This window comes from Rhinichthys klamathensis, unplaced genomic scaffold (genome assembly GCF_029890125.1).
Source record: "Rhinichthys klamathensis goyatoka isolate OS25496 unplaced genomic scaffold, OSU_Roscu_1.1 h1tg000279l_1, whole genome shotgun sequence".
Classification (NCBI taxonomy): domain Eukaryota; kingdom Metazoa; phylum Chordata; class Actinopteri; order Cypriniformes; family Leuciscidae; genus Rhinichthys; species Rhinichthys klamathensis.
In genome coordinates, this window is record NW_026606798.1 from 560322 (window position 1) to 585285 (window position 24964).

General features: G+C 41.3%; 2 protein-coding genes across 3 annotated transcripts in view; one reads left to right on the forward strand and one right to left on the reverse strand.

Moving 5' to 3' along the window:
- Positions 1–21389, reverse strand: mettl8 (methyltransferase 8, methylcytidine). Of its 2 annotated transcripts, none has more exons than XM_056268977.1 (10): positions 21273–21389; positions 20354–20489; positions 12803–12894; positions 12472–12725; positions 10666–10715; positions 9471–9531; positions 7493–7632; positions 5804–5910; positions 819–884; positions 1–699 (listed from the first exon to the last, which is right to left on the reverse strand). In XM_056268977.1, exons 1-10 carry the CDS (start codon positions 21382–21384, stop codon positions 542–544), a joined length of 1176 nt encoding a protein of 391 aa, XP_056124952.1. In that variant the 5' UTR covers positions 21385–21389; the 3' UTR covers positions 1–541. The 2 variants fall into 2 exon arrangements, with proteins under 2 accessions (XP_056124952.1, XP_056124953.1); XM_056268978.1 differs by having other exon boundaries at positions 21262–21386.
- dcaf17 (ddb1 and cul4 associated factor 17) overlaps positions 21363–24964 on the forward strand; it is a 14358-nt gene continuing 10756 nt past the window's right edge. The window contains exons 1-5 of the mRNA XM_056268976.1: positions 21363–21503; positions 22174–22277; positions 22365–22455; positions 22535–22671; positions 22813–22891. Of these exons, the coding sequence (XP_056124951.1) occupies positions 21363–21503; positions 22174–22277; positions 22365–22455; positions 22535–22671; positions 22813–22891 (552 nt within the window). The remainder of the gene's footprint in view (positions 21504–22173; positions 22278–22364; positions 22456–22534; positions 22672–22812; positions 22892–24964) is intronic.

A 24964-nucleotide genomic window follows, 5' to 3' on the forward strand; every position in this document is an offset into this window, starting at 1 on the left:
AACATTTTTTAAATCAAATTTATTTCTTTGGAAACCAATTTGCCATCACAAACATATAAAACAATAACATTCAATGTACATCTCAAACAATTCTATTAAAAGCCTGAGCAAATACATGTTTAAAGAACAAGTAAAATGAATGGCCCTTCAATGAGAATTAACAGTTTGTTATAATAATAGTAAAACAGCGTAGCAGTAGACAATATTCTTGATTGAAAAATCAAACATCTTTTAACTTAAACCATATTATTTTTTGATGACATGCAATGGTAAAATGGTCTTTCAGACTTTCAGAACTCGTAACGACAATTCACTCAAATATCTAATAATGCAAAGACAATGCATTCATTACAGAATGTAAGCTATTGACAAAGGACAATAGTGGCACATCAGAAGTTAAAAGAAACATAAGGATTGTTTTTTGGATGTTTTTCTAGTGTCATCTCCATCATTTACTATAGTTGAGGTCTGTCACAAAGGTAATGTCCTTTAAAATCTTGATAAGTCTTTCAGTAGCTGCATTTGTGTAGAGCACAGTGTGCTAGACTGATGCTGAAATCAGATAAGGCTTCCGGTATTTGCTTTGCATCCACACTCTGTGCATTACCACCTTCTTTCCTCTGTTTACCTGCAGTCTTCTGTCTTCCAAATTCTGAATCTCCTCCAAACCAGCATTAGAAAACAAATGATGAACCTCATCTGTAGAGATCAAGACATTCAGCATGAATAGGTGTTTATGCGAGCCAAAGGTGCACGGAATACTAAAATAATATGTAAGGAATTCAACAAATTCAAAAAATCTGCTGAAATGGTTCTACCTTTTGTGAAGAAATACACACAGGTTCCGTCCTGTCGCGTGTAGAAGTTTTCAGACAAACACTGACCTATGGAAAGTGGATCAGTGGTGATGCACGGTTATTCAAGAATCGATCACAATCAAGTTTTGATGCTATTTTGTTAAATCTACGAGAAAAGATCATATTTTTAACATAAATAAAAAATTTAGGACTGTCAAAATATGAATCTTGTATTTTTTCATAATGTGTTATATATTGACTGTGTTGTATATTGTATTGACAATTTGGATATCAATTAAAGGGATACTTCACCTCTGGAAAGATGAATGTGTATTTAAAATGGGTCATTTATGTAGAAGAAATGTGAAATTATTTTTGAATTTGGAGCTTTCTAGACTGAGAAAAGCCAGAAAATGTATTTTTGGCTTATGTGGATGAAAGACAACAACTCCCAGAATGCACTTGCTTCGCTGCCCTAGGAGGCCACGCCAACCGGTAACAGAGCGCAGTAGTTAAACAACAAGTCTAGGCTACTAGTGAGTCTCCGTGGTGAGTCTGCCCGAAAATGTGTTTCGAGATCGCCCAAAATGTCCGGGATTCGGCTTTTGCGTTCTACAGTCGCCGTTCATCGTGTTAACTGTGGCGAGCAGGACGAGTGAGGGCCGCGGGGGAACGGCGCGAGTCATGTTTACTGTGGCGAGCAGGACGAGTGAGGGCCGCGGGAGAACGACACGAGTCATGTTTACTGTGGCGAGCAGGACGAGTCAGGGCCGCGGGAGAACGACACGAGTCATGTTTACTGTGGCGAGCAGGACGAGTGAGGGCCGCGGGAGAACGGCGCGAGTCATGTTTACTGTGGCGAGCAGGACGAGTGAGGGCCGCGGGAGAACGACACGAGTCATGTTTACTGTGGCGAGCAGGACGAGTCAGGGCCGCGGGAGAACGACACGAGTCATGTTTACTGTGGCGAGCAGGACGAGTGAGGGCCGCGGGAGAACGGCGCGAGTCATGTTTACTGTGGCGAGCAGGACGAGTCAGGGCCGCGGGAGAACGACACGAGTCATGTTTACTGTGACGAGCAGGACGAGTCAGGGCCGCGGGAGAACGACACGAGTCATGTTTACTGTGGCGAGCAGGACGAGTCAGGGCCGCGGGAGAACGGCGCGAGTCATGTTTACTGTGGCGAGCAGGACGAGTGAGGGCCGCGGGAGAAGGACACGAGTCATGTTTACTGTGGCGAGCAGGACGAGTGAGGGCCGCGGGAGAACGGCGCGAGTCATGTTTACTGTGGCGAGCAGGACGAGTGAGGGCCGCGGGAGAACGACACGAGTCATGTTTACTGTGGCGAGCAGGACGAGTCAGGGCCGCGGGAGAACGACACGAGTCATGTTTACTGTGGCGAGCAGGACGAGTGAGGGCCGCGGGAGAACGGCGCGAGTCATGTTTACTGTGGCGAGCAGGACGAGTGAGGGCCGCGGGAGAACGACACGAGTCATGTTTACTGTGGCGAGCAGGACGAGTCAGGGCCGCGGGAGAACGACACGAGTCATGTTTACTGTGGCGAGCAGGACGAGTGAGGGCCGCGGGAGAACGGCGCGAGTCATGTTTACTGTGGCGAGCAGGACGAGTCAGGGCCGCGGGAGAACGACACGAGTCATGTTTACTGTGACGAGCAGGACGAGTCAGGGCCGCGGGAGAACGACACGAGTCATGTTTACTGTGGCGAGCAGGACGAGTCAGGGCCGCGGGAGAACGGCGCGAGTCATGTTTACTGTGGCGAGCAGGACGAGTGAGGGCCGCGGGAGAAGGACACGAGTCATGTTTACTGTGGCGAGCAGGACGAGTGAGGGCCGCGGGAGAACGGCGCGAGTCATGTTTACTGTGGCGAGCAGGACGAGTGAGGGCCGCGGGAGAACGACACGAGTCATGTTTACTGTGGCGAGCAGGACGAGTGAGGGCCACGGGAGAACGACACGAGTCATGTTTACTGTGGCGAGCAGGACGAGTGAGGGCCGCGGGAGAACGACACGAGTCATGTTTACTGTGGCGAGCAGGACGAGTGAGGGCCGCGGGAGAACGACACGAGTCATGTTTACTGTGGCGAGCAGGACGAGTCAGGGCCGCGGGAGAACGACACGAGTCATGTTTACTGTGGCGAGCAGGACGAGTGAGGGCCGCGGGAGAACGGCGCGAGTCATGTTTACTGTGGCGAGCAGGACGAGTGAGGGCCGCGGGAGAACGACACGAGTCATGTTTACTGTGGCGAGCAGGACGAGTGAGGGCCGCGGGAGAACGACACGAGTCATGTTTACTGTGGCGAGCAGGACGAGTCAGGGCCGCGGGAGAACGACACGAGTCATGTTTACTGTGGCGAGCAGGACGAGTGAGGGCCGCGGGAGAACGACACGAGTCATGTTTACTGTGGCGAGCAGGACGAGTGAGGGCCGCGGGAGAACGACACGAGTCATGTTTACTGTGGCGAGCAGGACGAGTCAGGGCCGCGGGAGAACGACGCGAGTCATGTTTACTGTGGCGAGCAGGACGAGTGAGGGCCGCGGGAGAACGACACGAGTCATGTTTACTGTGGCGAGCAGGACGAGTGAGGGCCGCAGGAGAACGACACGAGTCATGTTTACTGTGGCGAGCAGGACGAGTGAGGGCCGCGGGAGAACGGCTCGAGTCATGTTTACTGTGGCGAGCAGGACGAGTGAGGGCCGCGGGAGAACGACACGAGTCATGTTTACTGTGGCGAGCAGGACGAGTAAGGGCCGCGGGAGAACGGCGCGAGGCCGGTGGCGTGATTACCGATGAGCGACACCTGTGAGACGCATCGGTCTCGTATCTCTCACGGAGGAGCGGGAATTTTCTTAGCAATGTTAAAACGCACATCAACCGATCACTTGTTTAGCGTTCATGTAAACACTACATTCAGATTCACCAATCGGAATGAATTCAGTTAGATTGAAACAAAAGGTGTGCATGTAAACAATGAATGGCGACTGCAGAAAGCAAAAGCTGAATCCCGGACATCGACGGCCGGACATGTCCGGGAAAAAGAGGATGGTAACCCCTACTACTCAGCTTTCTCCACAGAACAAGAGCCTGCTAGCTTAGCTTCCAAAAAAAGATGTCTGACACTATGTGTACATTCTGTGAGTGAGATCCCACCCTCTATGGGCGGGGTGAGAACATGCGGGACAGCCCCTACTACTGACTGTAGTCTTTAGCCTCTGGCCAAAAAATCCTCCGATGACGCAAAATCAGTAGCGCGGGAAGGGGGGTGCTGCGGGGGCTGCAGCCCCCCTCGTCATAGCCACAGCCCCCTTGGTGGGGGCTGTAGACTAACATAATATTGTACTAAAAAACGTGGGGGAAAAAATGAAAATAGACATGCTGTGTTTGAGTGTTCAAGCTACGGAGAAAATGAAATAAAGTTTGAATTTGTCATGCTTAGTTTGTTCCGATCAGAGCATGTGAGCGGAGAGCGCATTTCTGAATCCCTCCGCTCGCTCATTCCGCTCAGGGTCGCGCGCTCAACCCTGAATGGCCTGCTGGTTCGAAAATATGTGGAATAAGGGCTGCCTCCGACTAAAGTTTTCTTCTAGTCGATTAGTAGTTGTTCATTTTAGCCACTGTGGACACATCGCCCCTTTATATTGATTTAATTACTTAAATAGGCTACAGGATGAGCGTTTACGTAGCCTAATATAGCCGCACTCAAGCGCACGCCCGCACTCATAAACCTTGCCACAAAGAACCGGCGAAAGTAATGATTATTAATGTGTCAAAAATAGCAAGGAGACATTTAATTGTTTATTAATAAACAGGTGTTTTCTGTGTCGCTGCAAAGATGAAGTTATGCGGACTCGCCATGAACGCCAGAGAGAAATGCACATTTGATTACATAATCAGAGAGTAGGCCTAGTCTATTTCTTTTCGTTTTGAATAGTTTCGTTTAAAAGAAGACATTTCAAGCTAATAGATATCCTATATTTATAAAATCTGTGAGGCACAAGCTGAGTTTCGGCGCCCTCCAGTTTACGTGCAATGCAAGTGATCGCCGGCGCCTTACATTGTCTGCTATATTTGCTTCTTATTTAGCTATTAAATACAGGCAATTGTTTGATAAAACATATCAAAATTAAGATACAATTTTTACTAAACGAAAATATTTTTAAAAGAGTCTTTCTACAACAACAACAATAAAAAAACTTAGTGAAGGTAAAAATCATGTCTTACCCACTCCTCGTGACATGTCTCCAGACATTTTGGGTATTTCATGATCTCATGTATCATGTCTTTCTCACGCTGCGCGCTCACTTTCATAATCAACATTGATTAAATAAAAAATAACATTAGCCTATAATATTTAAACATAAATATGAAACTAAATATGTTTTCTTTAATGGCTACAACATATACAGAGAAATGTCATGTCTTGTCGTCAGCCATAACACAATGACGTCACATATTTTCCAACCCAGCCCTCAGCCCCCCTCGCATGAAACAGCTTCCAGCGCGCCGGAGATTTTTGCGTCATCGGAGGATTTTTTCCAGACAAAAAATACATAAATCTCTCGTCTCAGGGGGATATGAGGGTGGAAAGCACGGTAATTCGTAAATACTACAGGTTTTCTACTAATACAAAGCTTAATGCTAAATCCTGAAGTATCCCTTTAAAACTGAATCACTGTAGTAATGGACTTTGTAATAATAATAATTACAATAATAAATGATATTATCCACTGTGGGTTAAAATGAACATGTTTCTGATTTTGAGTAGATAAAAGGGTACACGAGATAATGCTAATGTGACTGAGCATGAGAGAAAAAGTGTGTGTATTTACAGTATGTGTGTATGTGCACACCTCCATAAAATGAAACTGGTTTAATGTGCATTTTAAATAGAATACAAAGATGTTTTTAACATTCACAGCTAACACATGACATATTAGGTAATGAAAAGACTGAGCCAGATGAGTTAATGAGTCAACAGAGACAATCACCTTTTTTGAATCGTAGTTGTGACAGATCATATCTGCCATAGTCTCTGAACAGCACGATTCCTCCCGGCTTCAGCTGTCCAGCCAAACTCTTCACCACTCCTTGAGCTCTGCAGGAGCAAAGCCGAAGGGTTACAGGCGTTTTAAGCAGATTCATATTTAGATAATAACAGGGATGCTGTTAGGCTTCCAAATGGTATCACATGAGTTTGAATAGAATGGCAATTGACATTTTTATGGTGCTTTTTTTTAATCCTTTATGAATCTTGACAGCCTGAGTTGCTGCTGTATGTGGAAAAAAACTCAGAAATTGTGCTAAATAATGAATTTGGAATGACATGAGGGTGAATAAATGATGACAGAATTAGCTTTTTTTGTTTGTTTTTTACAATTATATAAATTTTAGAACTTAAAAACAGATTAAAGGTGTAATTATAATTTGCTATAGAAAATGAATTTACAAACTCACTAACACATGTATTAGAATCACTGGGATGCTATTGTAGCTTTTATTAATATTTTGAATTCATTTTTATTTGAAAGTTTTATTAATTTTGTTGCGTTTTTTTGTCATTTTTATTAGTTTTAAAAATATATCTGTACAGTTTATTCATTTCAGTTTTACTTTGCGTTATTTTAGTACATTTAACATTTAAATTTATTTCAAGTAGTATTTTTTAATGATTTTTATGCAAATGATCTTGTAAAAACAGGGATTCCCTGGCAATTGTGTGTACCGTGTTCAGTTACATTCCCTGAAATGACGGATCTGATTGAGGGGCTAAAGATCTGAGTTTCTAACAGTATAAGGTTGTAGATTTAAATCCTATCAGGGTTTATCTATAAGCTATCTCACCATGTAACCTTGATGAAGACGCTTCAGCTCATGGTTCCTCTAGTCTAGAGGGATTGAACCTGTAATAAGTGCACTGTATAAATAACTCAGACTCAATATTGTATCGACTATATTTGAGGGAATGTATTAAAAACTGTAATTTATCTGTGAATCTGACGAGGAACAAGTGGAAACATTAGTTCAACATCTCTGAGTGCAAAGCAAACTAGAAACACTTTGCTAATGCAAACAAAAGAGAAGATACTAGTCTATGGTTCTGCGAGCTTCCAATTCGAGCTTCATATTTAAGTGTTTCATGTTTGCACTCAATTCCCTTTGCAAAAAGCCATAGATGCTCCAGAGCTGTGGTGAATTATGTAAACTGACAATCTCAAACACTCAATTTTCCATAACATTGCTCAAGAGCTGCCAAGAACATGTTTATGTTTGAAGATATCATAGATAACTTCTAAAGCTACAACACTGGCTTTAACATAAATAAATAATCATGTTTTGACTTAACCTGCCACATAAATCTATGGACTGGTAAATGTTACGTTTGTATATTAACGCTTCTAAATACTAGGTCTAGGTGATTTGATAAAATAAAAACGTGCTTCTAATGCTTTTCTCATGCTATTTAGAGTATATGAAATATTTTACAGATATTAAATACATGTTGTGATAGGTGGATTGGCTGAAGGGTATAACAGTGAGGTAAACTGGAAATGGCTGATATAAGTGAGACGGCAGTAATGGACACTGTGGACGCTGGGCATATAAACACTCTAATGTCAGATGCATGATGGGCAAGTGTGAATGTGTGTGTGTGCGTGCGTCTGTGTGACCTTTATTACCGTGCTGGGTGGATGGCAGAGAGCACAAAGACCACCAGAATAATGTCCAAACTCTCAGGGGGGAAGGGAAATGGGGACGTTGGGTCACGAATGTCCCGCACGAATGCATGACACACCGCAGGGTCATAGTCTGGGTGCTCCTGCAAGGGAAAACGTGCAATTGGCTGAAGTTTTAGAGAGGCATTTTTAACGACTGCCACGGTGGACATTTCTATGGAAGCTTGTTTCCGCCACTGAATAAAAATAAATAAATAAATAATTGCGACTTTTTATCTCACAATTGCGAGATATGAAGTCAGAATTCTGAGAAATAAAGTCGCAATTGCGAGAAAAAAAGGCAGAATTGTGACAATCTCACAATTTTGACTTTTTTTCTCACAATTGCAAGTTTACATCTCGCAATTCTGACTTTATAACACATAATTGCGAGTTTATATCTCGAAATTCTGACATCTTTTCTCAGAATTGTGAGATATAAAGTCGCAATTGCGAGTTATCAGGCCAATTCTAAGGACGAAAAAAGACTAACTTTTTTCCCCTCAGAATAGTTTATATCTCACAATTCTGACTTTACAAAACGCAATTGCGACTTTATATCTCGCAATTCTGACTTTATAACACGCAATTGCGACTTTATATCAATAAATTCTGACTTTATATCTCACAATTCTGACTTTACAACATGCAATTGCGATTTTATATCACGCAATTCTGACTTTTTATCTCACAATTGCGAGGTATGAAGTCGCAATTCTGAGAAATAAAGTCGCAATTGCAAGATATAAAGTCGCAATTATGAGAAATAAAGTCGCAATTGCGAGAAAAAAAGAGAATTGTGACAATCTCACAATTTTGACTTTTTTTCTCACAATTGCGAGTTTACATCGCAATTCTGAGAAATAAAGTCAGAATTGCGAGATGTAAACTCGTAATTGTGAGAGAAAAAAAGTCACAATTGTGAGATAAAAAGTCGCAATTACCTTTTTTATTTTTCATTCTGTGGCGGAAACAAGCTTCCATACATTTCTCCATACTAATACAATTAACAAACATTATGAGTTTCATTTGCTTGAATATGAAAGCTGTTGACACTTTGGGAATCGCTTTGATCACATTTCAAATAGACTAAATAAAATTACTTTTAAGTTGAATCCCATAATGAAATTAAAAGGAAAAAAAGCATAAAAATGAAGCATATGAAGAACTGTATTAAAAATAAAACTAGCATTAAAATTGAGCACTACAATGATATATACAATCGTACTTTATATATTGTATATATTAAAACTACATATTTTTTTTATTCAAAATTAATTATTAAAATATTGAAGAAAATTTCCATACATTTATTTAAAGTTCCATGAATTCCTCTTGGTTTAACACACAAAATAACTGCTTTCTATTTGAAAATGTAATGTAAAACGTAATTAAAATTCATTTTCAGCCTCATTCTCCAGTCTCACATGATCCCTCAGAAATCATTCTAATATGCTGATGCTCAAGAAACATTTATGATTTTTATCAAGTCATATTGAACGCCACACCACCTCTACTCTGTGGCTCTTTTGACTTGGACCAACACCCAAGCAACACGGCTGTGACTTTTGCACAGGCAACCTCAAATTTCCTTCACAAAATGTAAAGATATTAGTTTTTATATTAGAATAGCGTATATGCAGCAGTGTATGCTGTGGATGCCACTTCCCCCGCCGTTCAATATGTTCCGCTGCTGGCATTCGATGAAGGTCTGTGCATACCAAAAAGCATCAAGCGCCAGGAGACAGAGCCAAACTCCCACACCACTGATCAGCCGTCACTTATATGGATGGAGAACAGGATATGTTGCCCTCCCCATCTTTATCCATTCTCAGAGGCTCTCACTAATGTATATCTGGGATGTGTGTGTGGGCTCTGCTTGATGGAAAGGTGGCAGGTGTAATTATGCGCTGAGAAGCAGAGACATGTCACTGTGATTTACCTGGATGAGCTCAACAGCTCGAGATGAGAAGTCACAGCAGTACAGAAACGCCTTGCTGCCCCTAAAAATACACAAATATGCCTGTTTTTACTTGCTACTCCCAATTAGTGTTTCTATTTCTGGTAACACTTTATTTGACAGTGTCCTTGTTACATATGTTACATGTACTTACCGTAGTAATAACAGTAAAGTATGCATAATTACATGCAACTACCCCTCAACCAAATCATAATCCTACCGTAACCATATAGTAAGTACATGTAGTTGCTTAATATTACTCAGTACTTAAATATATGGTTACACTGTAACAAGGACACCTTAAAATAAAGTGTAACCCTATTTCTTTGTGATTTTCATCTCCTTTCTGATAACTTAATATGTATGGGATAATGCAGTCAGCTTTTGCTTTGAGGTCACCCAGTTAGGGTCTATTTAGCAAATGCTAATGACCTGAATATTACTGACTGTACAATATTCCTCTTATTACATGGTTACTACACTTTTTACATGGAAAACATTGACATACAATACAGATTGTATTACATTACACAAGAACAACTTAAATACTCAAGATATAGTTCCTCACACAAAACTATTGTCCGGCTTCAGAAGACTTAGAGCATGAGATCTACACAACTGTTCAAATGTTTGGGTCAGTGAGATTAAAATAATGGATTAAACTGATTAAAAGTGACAGTAAAACCATTTATAATGTTACAAAAGATTTCTACTTCAAAATAAACCCTGTTCTTTGGAAATTTCTATTTATCAAATAATCAAGAATCATCAAGTTTTCACCAAAAATCATGTGATAATAATAAAATAATAATAATAATAATAAATGCACAAATCATCATATTAGAATGATTTCTGAAGGATCACGTGACAAGGAAGACTGGAGTAATGATGCTGAAAATTCAGCTTTGATCACATAAATAAATAAATAGAACATTATAATAATAATAATTCACAATATTACAGTTTTTACTATATTTTTAATCAAATAAATGCAGCCTTGGCGAAAATAAGAGACTTCTTTCAAAAACGTTTCCAACAACATCTTACTGACCCCAAACTTTTAAAGGGTAGTGTATTTCACAGTGCTTTTTGTCCTTTGCTAGGGCAACTGAAAGACAAACTTCTACATCATTTCTCCTAGTAATAAAAATGAGAAACATAAAGCGGATGCTCTTACCTGATGGTGGTGATGATGGGAAACACACTGTTACCAACACCACAGCCCACCTGCATAAACACACACATCAAAATCACCTAAACTTAACGCAGAATCACATGAAGAATGATATCTATAACAATAACTATATTAGTGTCCACTAGGGTTGGGTACCGAAACTCGGTGCCAATAGGGAACCGGTTCCGACGTAAACGGTAGTAACCAGACCGAATAAGAAAGAAAATTTCGGTGCCTGATTTCGGTGCCTAACTTCATTAGGCACACACGCGCACACACACACACACAAGGTCTCTCGCTCTCTCTCTCTCCGCCGTGCGTGTGCTACACAGTTTGGAGCACAGTTTCTTCTGTCTCGCATGCGCGCTCTTTCTCGCAAGGTTTGGCTGCATTTCACGTGTAAAATTACGTGTCAGAACGCCCTCTGGGTGTGCCGATAGTCTGAATCCCATATAGAATCAAGCCAATTCATTGGCTGATGGCGCCGCATCGACGCACTTACGTCGTCATACTATGCTGTCGCGCGCGCGCCATCTGCTCCTCAGATTTCTCTGCCGAAAAAGGAAGCTGGTCGGCAGCGCGAGGAGCTTGGCTGCGTCCCGTTCCCTATTGAGAGATATGTTACACCAACCAGAGATGTTCTCTTTCATAGGTTCACTCAACGCTGCGTAGCTAAGAAGCAGTGGATTTGTATTTGTAGGCTGCTGTATCACGTGCCGTTTGAACTGACGCGCTACAGCGATCTGTCACATTTCAAAGAGCCAAAACGTTATTTATTGTGTGAATCTCGGAAAAATATTGACAGAATCTGACAGCTGTGGATTTGTTCCATATCAAAAGTAACCTTCTCTGTCTTGTCTGTCCATGTCCTCTTTGTCTGCGATTTCTCTGTGTGAAAAGGGTCATTTGCGTGAGTCTTATGGTCAATGCGTGAGAGTTGGCAGCTCTGCCTGCTAGTAATCTCTATTAATCTCCAGTATTATTACATTGTTTGATACAATATTGTTTCATTTGATATTATGTAAATATGAATTTTTATTTTATATTGGTTTTATTATTACCATATGTTACTTGTATTTATATTGTTTAAAGATTTAAGTTAATATTGTGTCCAGTTTGGCCCTGTAAATTAAAGGGTATTATTTTTTGATAAAGTGTGTGCGGTTTCATTTTCTTAAGTACCGATTTAAGAACCGTTTAAGCACCGGAACCGTTTAAAAAATACCGAGTAGGTACTGGAATCGGATAAAACCCAAACGATACCCAACCCTAGTGTCCACACAACACATGCTAACGTTCTGTTATTCTAAGCATGCTGTCTGCTGATTTAAATGCTCAAGCTCTATAAAGCAGGATGGTTTCTGATTGGCTGTCAATGTTTTTATCATTTATCATCTGAATAAAAATAGTTCTGAAAGTGATTCTAATGATACGGTTTCTCACTCGAGCTGAATTTCTGACCATTACTGCCCGTTCCGCAATGTGTGTGTTCCTCTCCCGCCCACACCCGCAAATATTCTGTTACAGCTTGAAGAAATTGTACAAAATTACAGAAACATTAGGGCTATGCTAAACATTCAGAAACATTGCGTTTTATTAAACTGACCATAAGATAAAGTGATGCTGGCACCACAAATGGCAAACACATTCAGCCAGCTTTTTATTAGCCTTATAAAACTCTATCAACTCACAACTAGTTATCGTTATGGCCCTTGGTGTGAATGAGCCTTCCTAAATTATTTAACACATCAGAAATGATTATTTGGTAATAAAGAACTAGTTTTTTGCGTGACTGAATGGCGGTAACACCTCTAGTATCCTAAAAGCAGCATGTTGTCCAGGGAAAGTGTCCATTTCACTGGTTAAGGTGCTGGAACCGCAGGGCTGGTGCTTTTCTCCGTTCCCAGACTCCGTTCCCAGACTTCCCATATACATCCCTGCAGCGTCTGGAGGGAGAAGCTCTGGGAACTCAGTGAAGAGCCAATTCCGGTTTCTGAAGAACTTGCTCTGGTGCATCTCATAAAATCGGTCCCAATATGTATGAGCTTCTCTGTCATATTTTGCTGATGGGAGAGAAAACAACAAGGAATCAAAACTAGAAAAACAAGCTGGCAACCACTAATGAGTTTTGAATACTTACATTGTTCTTCTACAGGAATCTTCTCTTTCGAGTTCTCCTCTGCTTTCTGCTGGGCTTTCTCTCTCTCTTCTTCAGTCCACTGCACATGATCCCTGAGGCACAGCACACAGTATGAAAATTCATTTCACCCAACTGTTCTTTTTCAGTTCTTGCAAATATGATTCAAATTTCATTAAAGGGAAAATTCCCCCAAAAATGAAAACGTTCATCTTCATAACAAAAATTAAGATCTTTTTAATGAAATCTGAGAGCTTTCTGTGCCTCCATTGACAGCTACACATCTACCACTTTGACGCTTCAACATGTTCATAAAGAGATCTTAAAAATAATCCATATGAATTGAGTGCCTTAGTCCAAATTTTCTTAAAAGACTCGATCGCTTTAAATGATGAACAGATTTAATTTAGGCTTTTACCCACATTTAAACATTCATCAACACATCAGATCTGGTAAATGGAGGCTCAAGCATGTTCGCTTGACGTGTGAGAACCAATGAGGTTCATTCTCGTGTTATGCAGCACGTTTGAGCTTCTGCAAGAACCAATGAGGTCCATTCTGATGTTACGCAGCACGTTTGAGCTTCTGCAAGAACCAATGAGGTTCATTCTCATGTTACGCAGCACGTTTGAGCTTCCTCAAGAACCAATGAGGTTCATTCTCGTGTTACGCAGCACGTTTGAGCTTCTGCAAGAACCAATGAGGTTCATTCTCATGTTACGCAGCACGTTTGAGCTTCTGCAAGAACCAATGAGGTTCATTCTCATGTTACGCAGCACGTTTGAGCTTCTGCAAGAACCAATGAGGTTCATTCTCGTGTTACGCAGCACGTTTGAGCTTCAGCAAGAACCAATGAGGTTCATTCTCGTGTTACGCAGCACGTTTGAGCTTCCTCAAGAACCAATGAGGTTCATTCTCGTGTTACGCAGCACGTTTTTAGCTTCAGCAAGAAGGTTCGGTTGAGCTTCTGCTTATGTTCTCTGATAAATGTTTATGTGAATAATAGCCAAAATTAAATTGTTTATCATATAAAGCAATCAAGCCTCTTTAGAAAATTTGGAATAAACCGCTCAATTCATATGGATTAGTTTTACAATCTCTTTATGAACTTTTTGAAGCTTCAAAGTGGTAGTTACGTACCAGCTTTCAATCAGTGTTCATTTCGTTAACGAAAACTATGACAAAAAATGTTCGTTGACAACCTTTTTTTCCCTGACTAAGACAAGACGATGAGAGAAGATACCCACGTCATTAAACGATAACTGTGACTATATCAATACATGCAATATCGTTGATGAAAAAAGACTAGACTGAAATGTGTTTAAAAAAATAAAAAACTTGACCAAAACCACTTGTTTTTGTCGAATAGAGACACCCATAGAGGTACCGAGCTCCTCCCACACTGTGGGAAACACAGTATATGATGGTCTACGAAAAATACAAATTTAATTATCTTATTATTAAAATACATGATCAGGATTTTACCACCTCCGCCTCGTTTTGAGCTAGGAAAAACCCTGCCGGATATGTTAAGCCAAGGAGTGCCTTTGGGAATAGTGACAGAACGCACTGTGGTCTCGCGGATGCATCGACCTCAGGCTGGGGAGCAGTGTGCTTGGGCGTGCCTGCCTCAGGTCTGTGGTCGGAGTCACAGAGGGAGTGGCACATAAACCGTTTGGAATTAAAGGCGGTGTCCTTCTCTCCATCAGAGCGGCGCATATCCCCAGTATCCTAAACCGCGGAGCGGATATGGTTTCGAGGAACGGAATTCCTCAAGGAGAGTGGAGGCTTCACCCCAGACCGAATCAATGATTTGATTTGTCGCAAAAGCAGCGACATACACTTTGAGGGTGGAGGGAGACAGTCTTCACTCCTACCCATCTTGCAGGAAGGAAATCACAACACTGATCGGGCATCTTCGGGGGTCTTCACGTCTGGAAGGACACGACTCAATGAATAGAGGCGCAACGTCGAGGGGGTTCTAGCAGAAGCGATGGTGTCTACCACCGCCTCCTGGGGTAGGTCACCTAGAAGCTCCGCGTCCCGTCCAGGGACCAGGCATGGAGTTTCCAGAGGTCTGGACGTGGGTGCCATAGGGTGCCCCGTCTCTGAGAAAGCAAGACCCGTCCACAGACCAGAAGCTGCATGCCCGTTGTACGTGGCCCCCCAGCCAGTGGCAGAGAAATCCGTGAAGACCACAGTATGCCTGGACACTTGTTCTAGGGGTACACCTGCCCGTAGAAACGAAGGGTCCGACCACGGGCTGAAGGTTTCAGATTGATCGCTGCAAACCAGTCTTGGGGACGGATGCATTCAGAAACGCGTTTCTGCGTGAGCATTTTGAAGGGAAGCTTGTGTGCAGGGCCCGATTCAAAACTCGCAGGTCCAAGAATGGCCGTAACCCACCACCTTTCTTGGGTACAATGAAGTAGGGGCTGTAGAACCCCGACTTCACATTGGCTGGAGGGACCGGCTCGATCGTGTCCTTCGCCAGTAGGACTTCAATCTCTGCCCGTAAGACAGGAGCACCAGTGGCCATCACTGTGGTGAACCGGATGCCTCTGAACTTGGGAGGGCGCCGGGCAAACTGAATCGCATAGCGGAGTCTGATGGTGCGGATGAGCTAGCGAGATGGTCTGGGGAGCGCTAGCCAGGCTCCGAGAGACCGTACCAGCGGGACCAACGGAACAGCGAGGTGGAGGACAGGGACCTGACCCGAGAGGCACTGGGGCAGCTCGGAGTGGGGTCTGGGTGTGCGGTGAAACACTCACCTGGCTCCACGGGTGGAAGGAGGATGCGTGAGAAGGCTTGACTGCGTTCCCCGAACCGCATGCTGCTGTTCGCTGGCGATTGCAGAAGGGGATGAGAGGGGCAAGGTTTCGTAACGGTGCACACTGTCAACCTCGCCTTCTTGAGAGGAGGAGACTGAGAGTGACGAGGCATAGCGTTGAACACTGTCAGTCTCCCCGCTCTGCCAAGAAGAGAACGAGAGCTGCGAGGCATAGCGACCCTCGTGGAACCTAGAGATGTTAGAAACTGCTCTTATATCGAAGGAGTGGGTACCGCTGGCTGTGGGGCCAGAGGCGGAACAAAAAGAAAGGAAAACAAAGGATTCTCCACGCAGCCCTCCTCCGGGGGAGGGAGATGTGCGGACATCAACTCCCGAAAAGCAGTTTCCTCCATCTCTGGGTTGCCCCTCTTTAGCAGGAGCCTGGACGGGCTGGGCGGTCCTCTTGCTGCCGGCCCGCTGCTGCCTGGGTGGAGGCTTCTGCTAAGCCTGAGCAGGGGCGGTGGCGGCAGCAGGATGGCGCCCTCGGCGACGAGCAGACAAAGGAGCTGCAACCGACGGCTGGGTGGAGGCAGCAGCTGGCCGGCAGGGCAGGATGTCTTTGATGGCCTCCGTCTGCTTCTGGGCCGCCGAGAACTGTTGGGCAAAATTCTCGACGGCATAGCCGAAGAGGCCGACCTGGGAGATAGAGTTAAGGAACCGATATTTGTCGGCCTCCCGCATATCTGCAGAAGGGCAGAAGCAGGGCAGAGCAGAAGCAGCTTCTACACAAGCTCTGTAAGCCTTGCCTGTTAGAGCACACAAGAACTTGCAGGCTCGGGAGGGGAGACGCGGATTACCCCGCCAAGTGTTAGCGGTCTTAGGACAGTTGCCAGCAGCCATATTACCCTGTAGCCCAAGACTGGTTGCCCACTGAAGCTAAGCAGGGCTGAGCCTGGTTAGTACCTGGATGGGAGACCTTCTGAGAAAACCAGGTTGCTGCTGGAAGAGGTGTTAGTGAGGCCAGCAGGGGGTGCTCACCCTGTGGTCTGTGTGGGTCCTAATGCCCCAGTATAGTGACGGGGACACTATACTGTCAAAGAGCACCGTCCTTCAGATGAGACGTTAAACCGAGGTCCTGACTCTCTGGGGTCATTAAAAATCCCAGTATGTCTTTCGAAAGAGTAGGGGTGTAACCCCGGCATCCTGGCCAAATTTGCCCAGTGGCCTCTGTCCATCATGGCCTCCTAATCATCCCCATATATATATACACTGATTGGCTTCATCACTCTGTCTCCTCTCCACCAGTAAGCTGGTGTGTGGTGAGCGTTCTGGCGCAATATGGCTGCCGTCGCATCATCCAAGTGGATGCTGCACATTGGTGGTGGTTGAGGAGATTCCCCCTTCCATGTGAAGCGCTTTGAGCGCCTAGAAAAGCGCTATATAAATGTAAAGAATTATTATTATTATTATTATTATTATTAGTTGCATCGCAACCGACCGCTCCACTGGTGGGATGTCCGCGTACCCTTTAGCTGCTCCTCCGTCGAGGGTGGTGAGGGGGGAAGAGGCAACAGGGTGGTATCGGGCATTTAGAGGTGCCATCCAAGACCTAGTCACCTCATAATGCACTTCCAGGAAGAAAGGCACTAGGGCTGGCACGGGCCGCCCCAAGAAACCAATCATCCAGCCGCGAGGGTTCGGGACACGGTGGAGGGTTCCACTCAAGCCCGACGCTCCGAAGCGAAATGCAAAGATGCGTTGCACATGCTGCTCATTATATACCCAGGCTGTGTGATAGAAGCAGCTGGCGCAATTATCGCATGCCAATGTGCATTGCCTCGTTTAGTTTCTCTCGAAGTAGATTGGTCTCTCTGCGAAGATCCCATTTCTGTCGAATCCCTACGACAAACGTTGAAGTGACCAACATGAAAGGGAACTAATGCCATGCTTCCTAATGATTTCTCCCAAGGGTAGCATGTACAGAGTGAACAGCGAATAGTGTCATTATTCAGCTCAAGTTAATAAATTATGAAATGAGTTTAATTCAGTTATAAGCAGCTCCACAGAAGACAATTATTGAAGGTTTATTTTTGTATTTATATTCCAGTGTTGTCATTGGCTTGATCACTGGGGAGCTCTATCTTTTTTTTTTACATTTCTATAAAGCTGTTGGAACAATTTGTATTGTAAAATGCACAATATAAATAATAAATGTAATTAAAACTAATTAAAATCAATTTAATATGCATATACATTTGAACAGTCTACAATTAGTTTATTTTATTTTATTTTTAACAAGCAATTGATATAAGCTTTAATTTGTAAAAATAACATTTAAAAAAAAAATCAACATCATGATTTTACAGCAAAATTCACTTATATGAATGTATGAAGAATTATGTGCATTCTAGGTACTGCAAATCATTGTTTCTTTTTAATCACCTTTTTTTGTTTTTATTTGTTGTCCACTTATAGTCCTGAGGCATGAAAAGTGTATTTTTAGAGTAAATATATTCCCTGCAGTCTCTAAATTAATATGAGGTCTATATATGAATATAATATATCTAGCATGTCTTCTAACATGCAGAATTAGAAAAAAAAAAAAAATAATTATTACATATTTTTATAGTATATATGTATATAGTACTGGTCAAAAGTTTTTTTGAAAGAAGTCTCTTCTGCTCATCAAGCCTGCATTTATTTGATCAATGATACAGAACATAGTGATATTGTGAAATATTATTACGATTTAAAATAATGGTTTCCTATTTGAAAATACTTTAAAATGTAATATATTCCTGTGATCAAAGCTGAATTCAGTCTTCAGTCTCACTTGATCCTTCAGAAATCATTATAAGTTGCTGATTTACTGGTTGGTGCTGCTTAAAGGTGCCCTAGAATGTTTTTTTTTTTTTTTTTTTTATAATGTTTCCTGGGTTACCCTTATAATGTTAGTATGTTTTTTAGATAAAAAATAATCATAATTTAGAAATAAATGGCATTTTTCCTAGCCTGCTTTTAGCCTCTGATTTGAACACTCTGTTTGAAGGGGCGTGTCTGCTGTGGGATTCAGTGTAACCGCGGCCACTGCTGTGATTGGCTGACATGCTTGCATATGAAATAGCTACGCATTACATGTGAAACTCTCTCCCGAATACTTTTACTACTGCTATTATACGTTTTTACTATAACAGCTATCGAGATTAACGAATCGTGAGATGTTTTTAAAGTATTTAGATCTATTCCCATCACATAAAATGTTGCCGTGATGAGCATTGAGCAGATGACAGTGTGTTGATCGCGAGAATGAAGATCTTATTGCAAAGCAGTTTCTGCACTCTCTCTGCTTTCCCCAATGCAAACACGATGATGTAAATACAGTAAGAGCTTCGTTGTGCAGTAACGTGCGTCATTGATTTCATAACGAGTTTGGCAAGTGTCCAGATAAACTCACGCTGTGTGGAAAGATTGTTCTTTGATCGCTTTCTGTATATAATTCACAATTTGTTCACAATTCACAATTGTGAATTGTGTTTAAATACGATTATTTTCATCCTACTAAAAGAAACGATGTGAAGCTGATATTTTAGTCACTGGCTTGACTTACTGATGCATAAACAGTATTGAACGATTTTGAGAGAAAGATTACCTGTCTGAACTTGAACAATTACACATCAGAAAGTGTTGCTTGGTAGCTCGATCCGAGGCCAGCTCTGTATTGGCCCAAGTTGAGGAAACAGTCGGTGAAATGTTTGGAAATTTCCAGAGAAAATAAAATTAACCCATTGTTTCTTCAGAGGCTCAGATGAAGGAACTAAAAAATACTTTTGTGTTCATGTGTACATCCACACTGAGCAACTGCCATGCTTCGGCTGCGCAGTTCCGCCTGGCATTGAGGGGTGGCATTATGCAAATATTTGGAGGCGTACATATTAATGATCCCGACTATTGCGTCACAGTCGGTATTGTGTGGAGAACCGACCGTTTTTCAGGGGTGTTTTTCATAAACGTGAATTAAATGAGAACGCGAAAACAGTCCAGTTTGAGATTCACTCTATGTCATGTCCATGCACTGAACTCTTGTTATTTGACTATACCAAGGTAAATTCAATTTTGAATTATAGGTCACCTATAATTTTTTTTTTGGAACCTGTGGTACTTTTTTCAGGATTCATTGATGAATAAAAAGTTCAAAAGAACAGCATTTATTTGAAATATAAATCTTTTCTAACAATATAAATTTTTACTAACACTTTCTACCAATTTAACAGATCCTTGCTGAATAAAAGTAACAATTTCTTTTTAAAAAAAAGAACGAAAAAAATTACTGACCCCAAAATTTTGAACGGTAGTGTATAATGTTTCCAACATTGACAATAAATCAGCATATTAGAATGATTTCTTTTGCTTAAAAGAAAACCATTGTTTTAAATTGCAATAATATTTCACAATATTACTGGGTTTTTTTCTGTATTTTTTATCAAATAAATGCACGCTTGATGAGCAGAAGTGACTTTCAAAAACATAAAAAATATGAATGCTTCCGAACTTTTAACCCGCTAAATATATATATATATATATATATATATACATTCATACTTATAATAATAGTTCTGCTGTGTGATCTGCAGATATCCCACTGCTTTTACATTTTATGTCAACCATCTTATGTCTTCCTTGATAAAATGCCTTTGTGGTCCCAGGTCAGATGAGAATACCATGGTACTAAATAAGTACCATACCAGTTCTCACGTTCACAAGACTCAAGCATCTGTAGACTGTACCACATGTTATGCTGAAAGATGTCATCGGGGTCAGTGAGGATTCTTCCTCCTAACGGGACAGGTGGTCTTCCTCCACTGTACAGCCTCACAGCACAGACGGTCAGCTTCACAAACCTCCTCATTTCTCCATTCTCATCTGAGAACAGCAATTAATGACGGTCATTACCAACCAAACACACTGTCGCCTGGTTTCACAGACGAGGCTTAAGCTTAGTCCCATACTAAAATGCATGTTTGAGCTGTTTTAACTGAAAGCAACTTGCACTGATAGCCTATATATCTTATGTCAGTGCCATTTTTTTTATCTCAAGATGCAGTAATGTTTTTTTTCTAAGGCAAATTTATAAAAGCTACTTAAATGTCCAAAGGCCTAATCCTGGCTCAATCTAAGCCCTGTCTGTGAAACCAGGCCTTTATCTACTACTACTGATGTGTGAAGCATTAAACTACATTTCCCAGCTATCAACTGCGACGATGCGCCTTCAGATGACGTACACCCGGAAGTTTTTGTAAACACATGTGTGCAGAGTGTAGGCTGATTACAATTTTAAGCAACCAAAAAATGTCCACTAGAAGCAGACAACTGTAAGATTTTATGCGAATGTATTCTATGACTTTGCAACGTTTTGGAAACGGCCGATATGAGGATTTCTCTAAACAATTGAAATGTTAGCTGTTAGCTTAGTGCCAAAAATGTCTCACGAAAATACACCTTTAACTTTAACAAGAGCAAATTGAACAAATGTATTTGCGCATATTTGACTATTTAAGTCATAGGAAGCATATGCTCTTCGGTTTATTAGCTAACGTTAACTGTTGTGGTTTGGATATAACTAATATGCTTTTGAGCAACGCTATATAATTGCATGCAGAGTCTGCGTATAAAAAAAAGACAGAGTTGACTTTACCCAGCACTCACTTAGATGCCATTTCTGAAGATTATTCCGCTTAGTTTTGTGGTAGTCAGTGCATTTTATTTGAATGGTGTGAGTAAGTGTCGTCGTTCCCCATGTGCGCGCTCCCGTCCCCATGCGCGCCCCGCACTAGTAAGAACAGCTGTGCTGTCCTGGCTTCAAGATCACGTGGATCCAATGACTTTGGTAGATTACTGGGAGCAAACCATAAGATCCTGAGGAACATCATTCTCCAAGTAAGCATTGCTGTGTTTGATACTGGGGTTTTTATTTTCCAATTAGTCTAATTTACAGTACCAGTCTCTTACGCTCATCGTTATTTGATCAAACGTACAGAAAAAAAACAGTAATATTGTAAAATAGTATTGCAGTGTAAAATAATGGTTTTCTATTTTAATATATTTTAAAATATATTTTATTTCTGTGATCAAAGCTGAATTTTTTTCAGCATCATTACTCCAGTCTTCAGTATTTAAAATAAATGTAATTTTACTTTGTATTCATCAATGAATCCTGAAGAAAAAGAAAATGAAGCAGCCCAACTGTTTCTATTTCAAGTCTTTCCACTGGAGCTTGTAGGAATGCTGGAGATAAATAAAAAAGTAATATCTGCATAAATACATTCATATAAATCTATTTTTGTTTTAATGGAATGCCATAGATTTTTATAATTGATCTTTTTTAGTTAATGAGAAATGTTTCTTGGAAAATAAATTATATTTTAAAGTATTTCCCAATAGAAAACCATTATTTTAAGTTGTAATAATATTTCACAATACTACTGTTTTTCTGTATTTTTGATCAAATAAATGCATGCTTGATGAGCAGAAGAGACTTCTTTCAAAAAAATTAAAAATAGTAATATTTTCAAACTTTTGACCGGTACTGTATGTCATGACTTTATAGGATGACACAGAATTCGTACAGGTTTGGAGCAAGACTTCCAAGTCCCTCATCGCTTATGAAAGTGGACGGATATACTTTGATAATTACAGGTGTTGTTACAGCAGGTAAACTATCTGATTTTACTCAGGAAAAGTATGTTATCCTAAAATACGACATCTGTTAATATGGCTCAAATTTATTACAAATCACAGCCTTTTACCCGAGCCAGAACAGCTGTACGAGCTTCCCAAAACTCCCAAAACTGAGAAGATTGAAGACGCGTTGTTGTGCCAGTGTCCTCTAGTGAGTCTGATCATCTGCTGCACGTCATTTATTTGCATATAACTTTCTGTGTTATTAATTTTTTTGTTTTTTTTTCCAGGACAATGTTCTACCAAATGCTTCAGAGCAGAAATCCTGCCTGTTGGCTCTGACGGCTCATAACTGGTTGCATCGGCTCTCGGCTGACACTGGAGGAACGCTACAGCGGGTCTACCTCTCCTCGCATCTCAAATTCAGGTGATCGCTCATCTTCACCCTGAGGTGCTGAATTATAACTAGCTGCATGTTACAGTACATTTTATGGCAAAAGCGGCAATTTTGCTAATGTAACATCTGAAATGAAGTGTTTTTGTTGTACTAATATGAGTTTGTTAACAGATCTTTAGGTTGGGACTCCTCGCAGGAGACATTTTATGTCAAATCCATTCAGAGCAAACAGACGACTCTGCAACGACAGGTCAGACTCCACTGATGCTCATATCTGGGTTGCATGTATTTCATATGCAGTTGGGTCACTCTCTTAATTTAGTTGAATTTTTTATTTCAATTTAAAGGAGCTGTATGTAAGATTGTGGCCAAAACTAGTACTGCAATCACTGTCAAATTACTGTAGAGTGGTGTATCCCTTCCCCCTCCTCCCTGACTCGAGGTTGCCAGATCGGCAGCAGGATCCAGCAGGAACGTGACGAGCTGCAGCTGTGGTAACTAGAGCAGACCTGGCAACCCGGATGCTGCAACCCGGATGCCGCAACACTACTGACTTTGTGATTGGTAGATAGGTGGAGGGTGGAGCATCAGACCAAAACACAACATGACAACATCAACATCAGTTGAGGGCTGCAACTGCACTTTTTAAATGACAATATCCTGGCCAGACTACTGTTGTCAGTGATATAAGTATTTGAAATGTACATGATTTCTTAATGTCTAGTGACATTTCAGGGCCATTTTATGATTAATTGAAATACATTTCTTACATACAGCTCCTTTAAATGTGCTTTATTGGCATGACAATTGTTACAATGTATTGCCATAGCATTCCTATTGTTTACAGTGAAGTGTGTAGTAAGATACTATGGCTGTGTCTGAAATCACATACTTTCTTGAGTAGGTACTTATTTTTATTTTAAATTAATAATTACTTTGCAACCTCTAAAAAGTACTTTCTATATAGTAGACTATGAATGTGTGAATGAAACTACATTTGCCATGTTGTAATTATCATATGACCTACCAGTGCCAATTACGTCGCTTCACAGCCATTCATAAATCCTCTTTGTAGGTGTGGGTGATCGGGGGAATGTTTGTCTACTCTTTTATAGGGGACAAAATATCGATAGGGCAAAATATAATTGTCCTTCTCCATGCGATATGAGAATCCATACACTGGCGCCAAATATCGAATATTTGAATGAATAAAATAAGGCACTCTGAATAGCTTTCCCTCCTCCCAGCATCACTACTTAATGGCTCCTCGAGGTGGCGCTCAACACATGAATAAGGAAAATGTAAACACAAGTTAACTAGCCTAATAAAGAGAGGTTTTTAACGGGATGGCGGACAGCTATGTGAGTAAAATAATTAGGGATGCACCGATTTAACATTTTGGCCAATACCGATAATTCTTTAAATTTGAAAGCCAAGAACCGATATATTGTCCGATAAATCTAAATCCAAATCTTTATATCATTTTTTAAAGCCTGATTACAAAACCGATTTAAAAGCCATCATTCTCATTATAATTGTATGGAGCATATGACAGAATATTTTGCAATTTTCCTTTTTTGAAGGGATTCCAATCATATTTCAAGCAATTCTAAAATCATCGTGGCGAACAGTTCGCATCTGAAGTGTCTCAGCTGAAGGAAATAATCCATTATTTATCAGCTCAAATATATTGGCCAAATATTCTTAGCGGGCGGATAACGATAATGTTACTAACGAACATATATTGGCCGATACCGATATGGTGGCCGATATATCGTGCATCCTGAAAAATAATAGATGCCCAAGCCAAGTTTAAGTCCAAAGTCTGGAAAACCTGCACTTAACCTTTTCACTGGCATTTTGTTTTAATAGGTAGACAGATATCGTGATGTATCATTATAGGATTATCTAGCGATATATCGGTTATCGCTGAATTGCTGTATCGTGATGTTATCGGTATCGTGAGCCATGTATCGTGTATCGTATCGCGAGGTACCCTGTGTCTCGCACCCCTACTCTTTTATGAGTACAATGCAAGTAATAATGCAAATTATTTCAAATTTTGGATATTATTTCCTCCTAATTTTGCTCATAGATAGGGCAGCTAGTGAGAAAGTGTTGCTCTGTCTCAACATCTTCTTGGCTACAGTACGGGCAGATCCGGCGTTCTGACAATATATGCTTCCTGCTATATTTGCATGGCTCTAAGGATAGTATAAGGGCTTGGAGGCAAATAACTTTCAAGTTTACTTTGTTTTTCTGTTTTCTGTTGTTTGCGGCTTCAAAACCTTCTGAATGAGGGTACTTTTTTCAATGGTTATTT

Coding starts and splice junctions, on each gene's coding strand:
- mettl8 (XM_056268977.1), bottom strand. CDS start 21,384: ATGGGGACGGGAGCGCGCACATGGGGAACGACGACACTTACTCACACC. Junction 9,532..10,665: donor CCCATCATCACCACCATCAG/GTAAGAGCATCC, acceptor GTGTATTTTTAG/GGGCAGCAAGGCGTTTCTGT. Junction 700..818: donor TGTGTATTTCTTCACAAAAG/GTAGAACCATTT, acceptor TGATCTCTACAG/ATGAGGTTCATCATTTGTTT.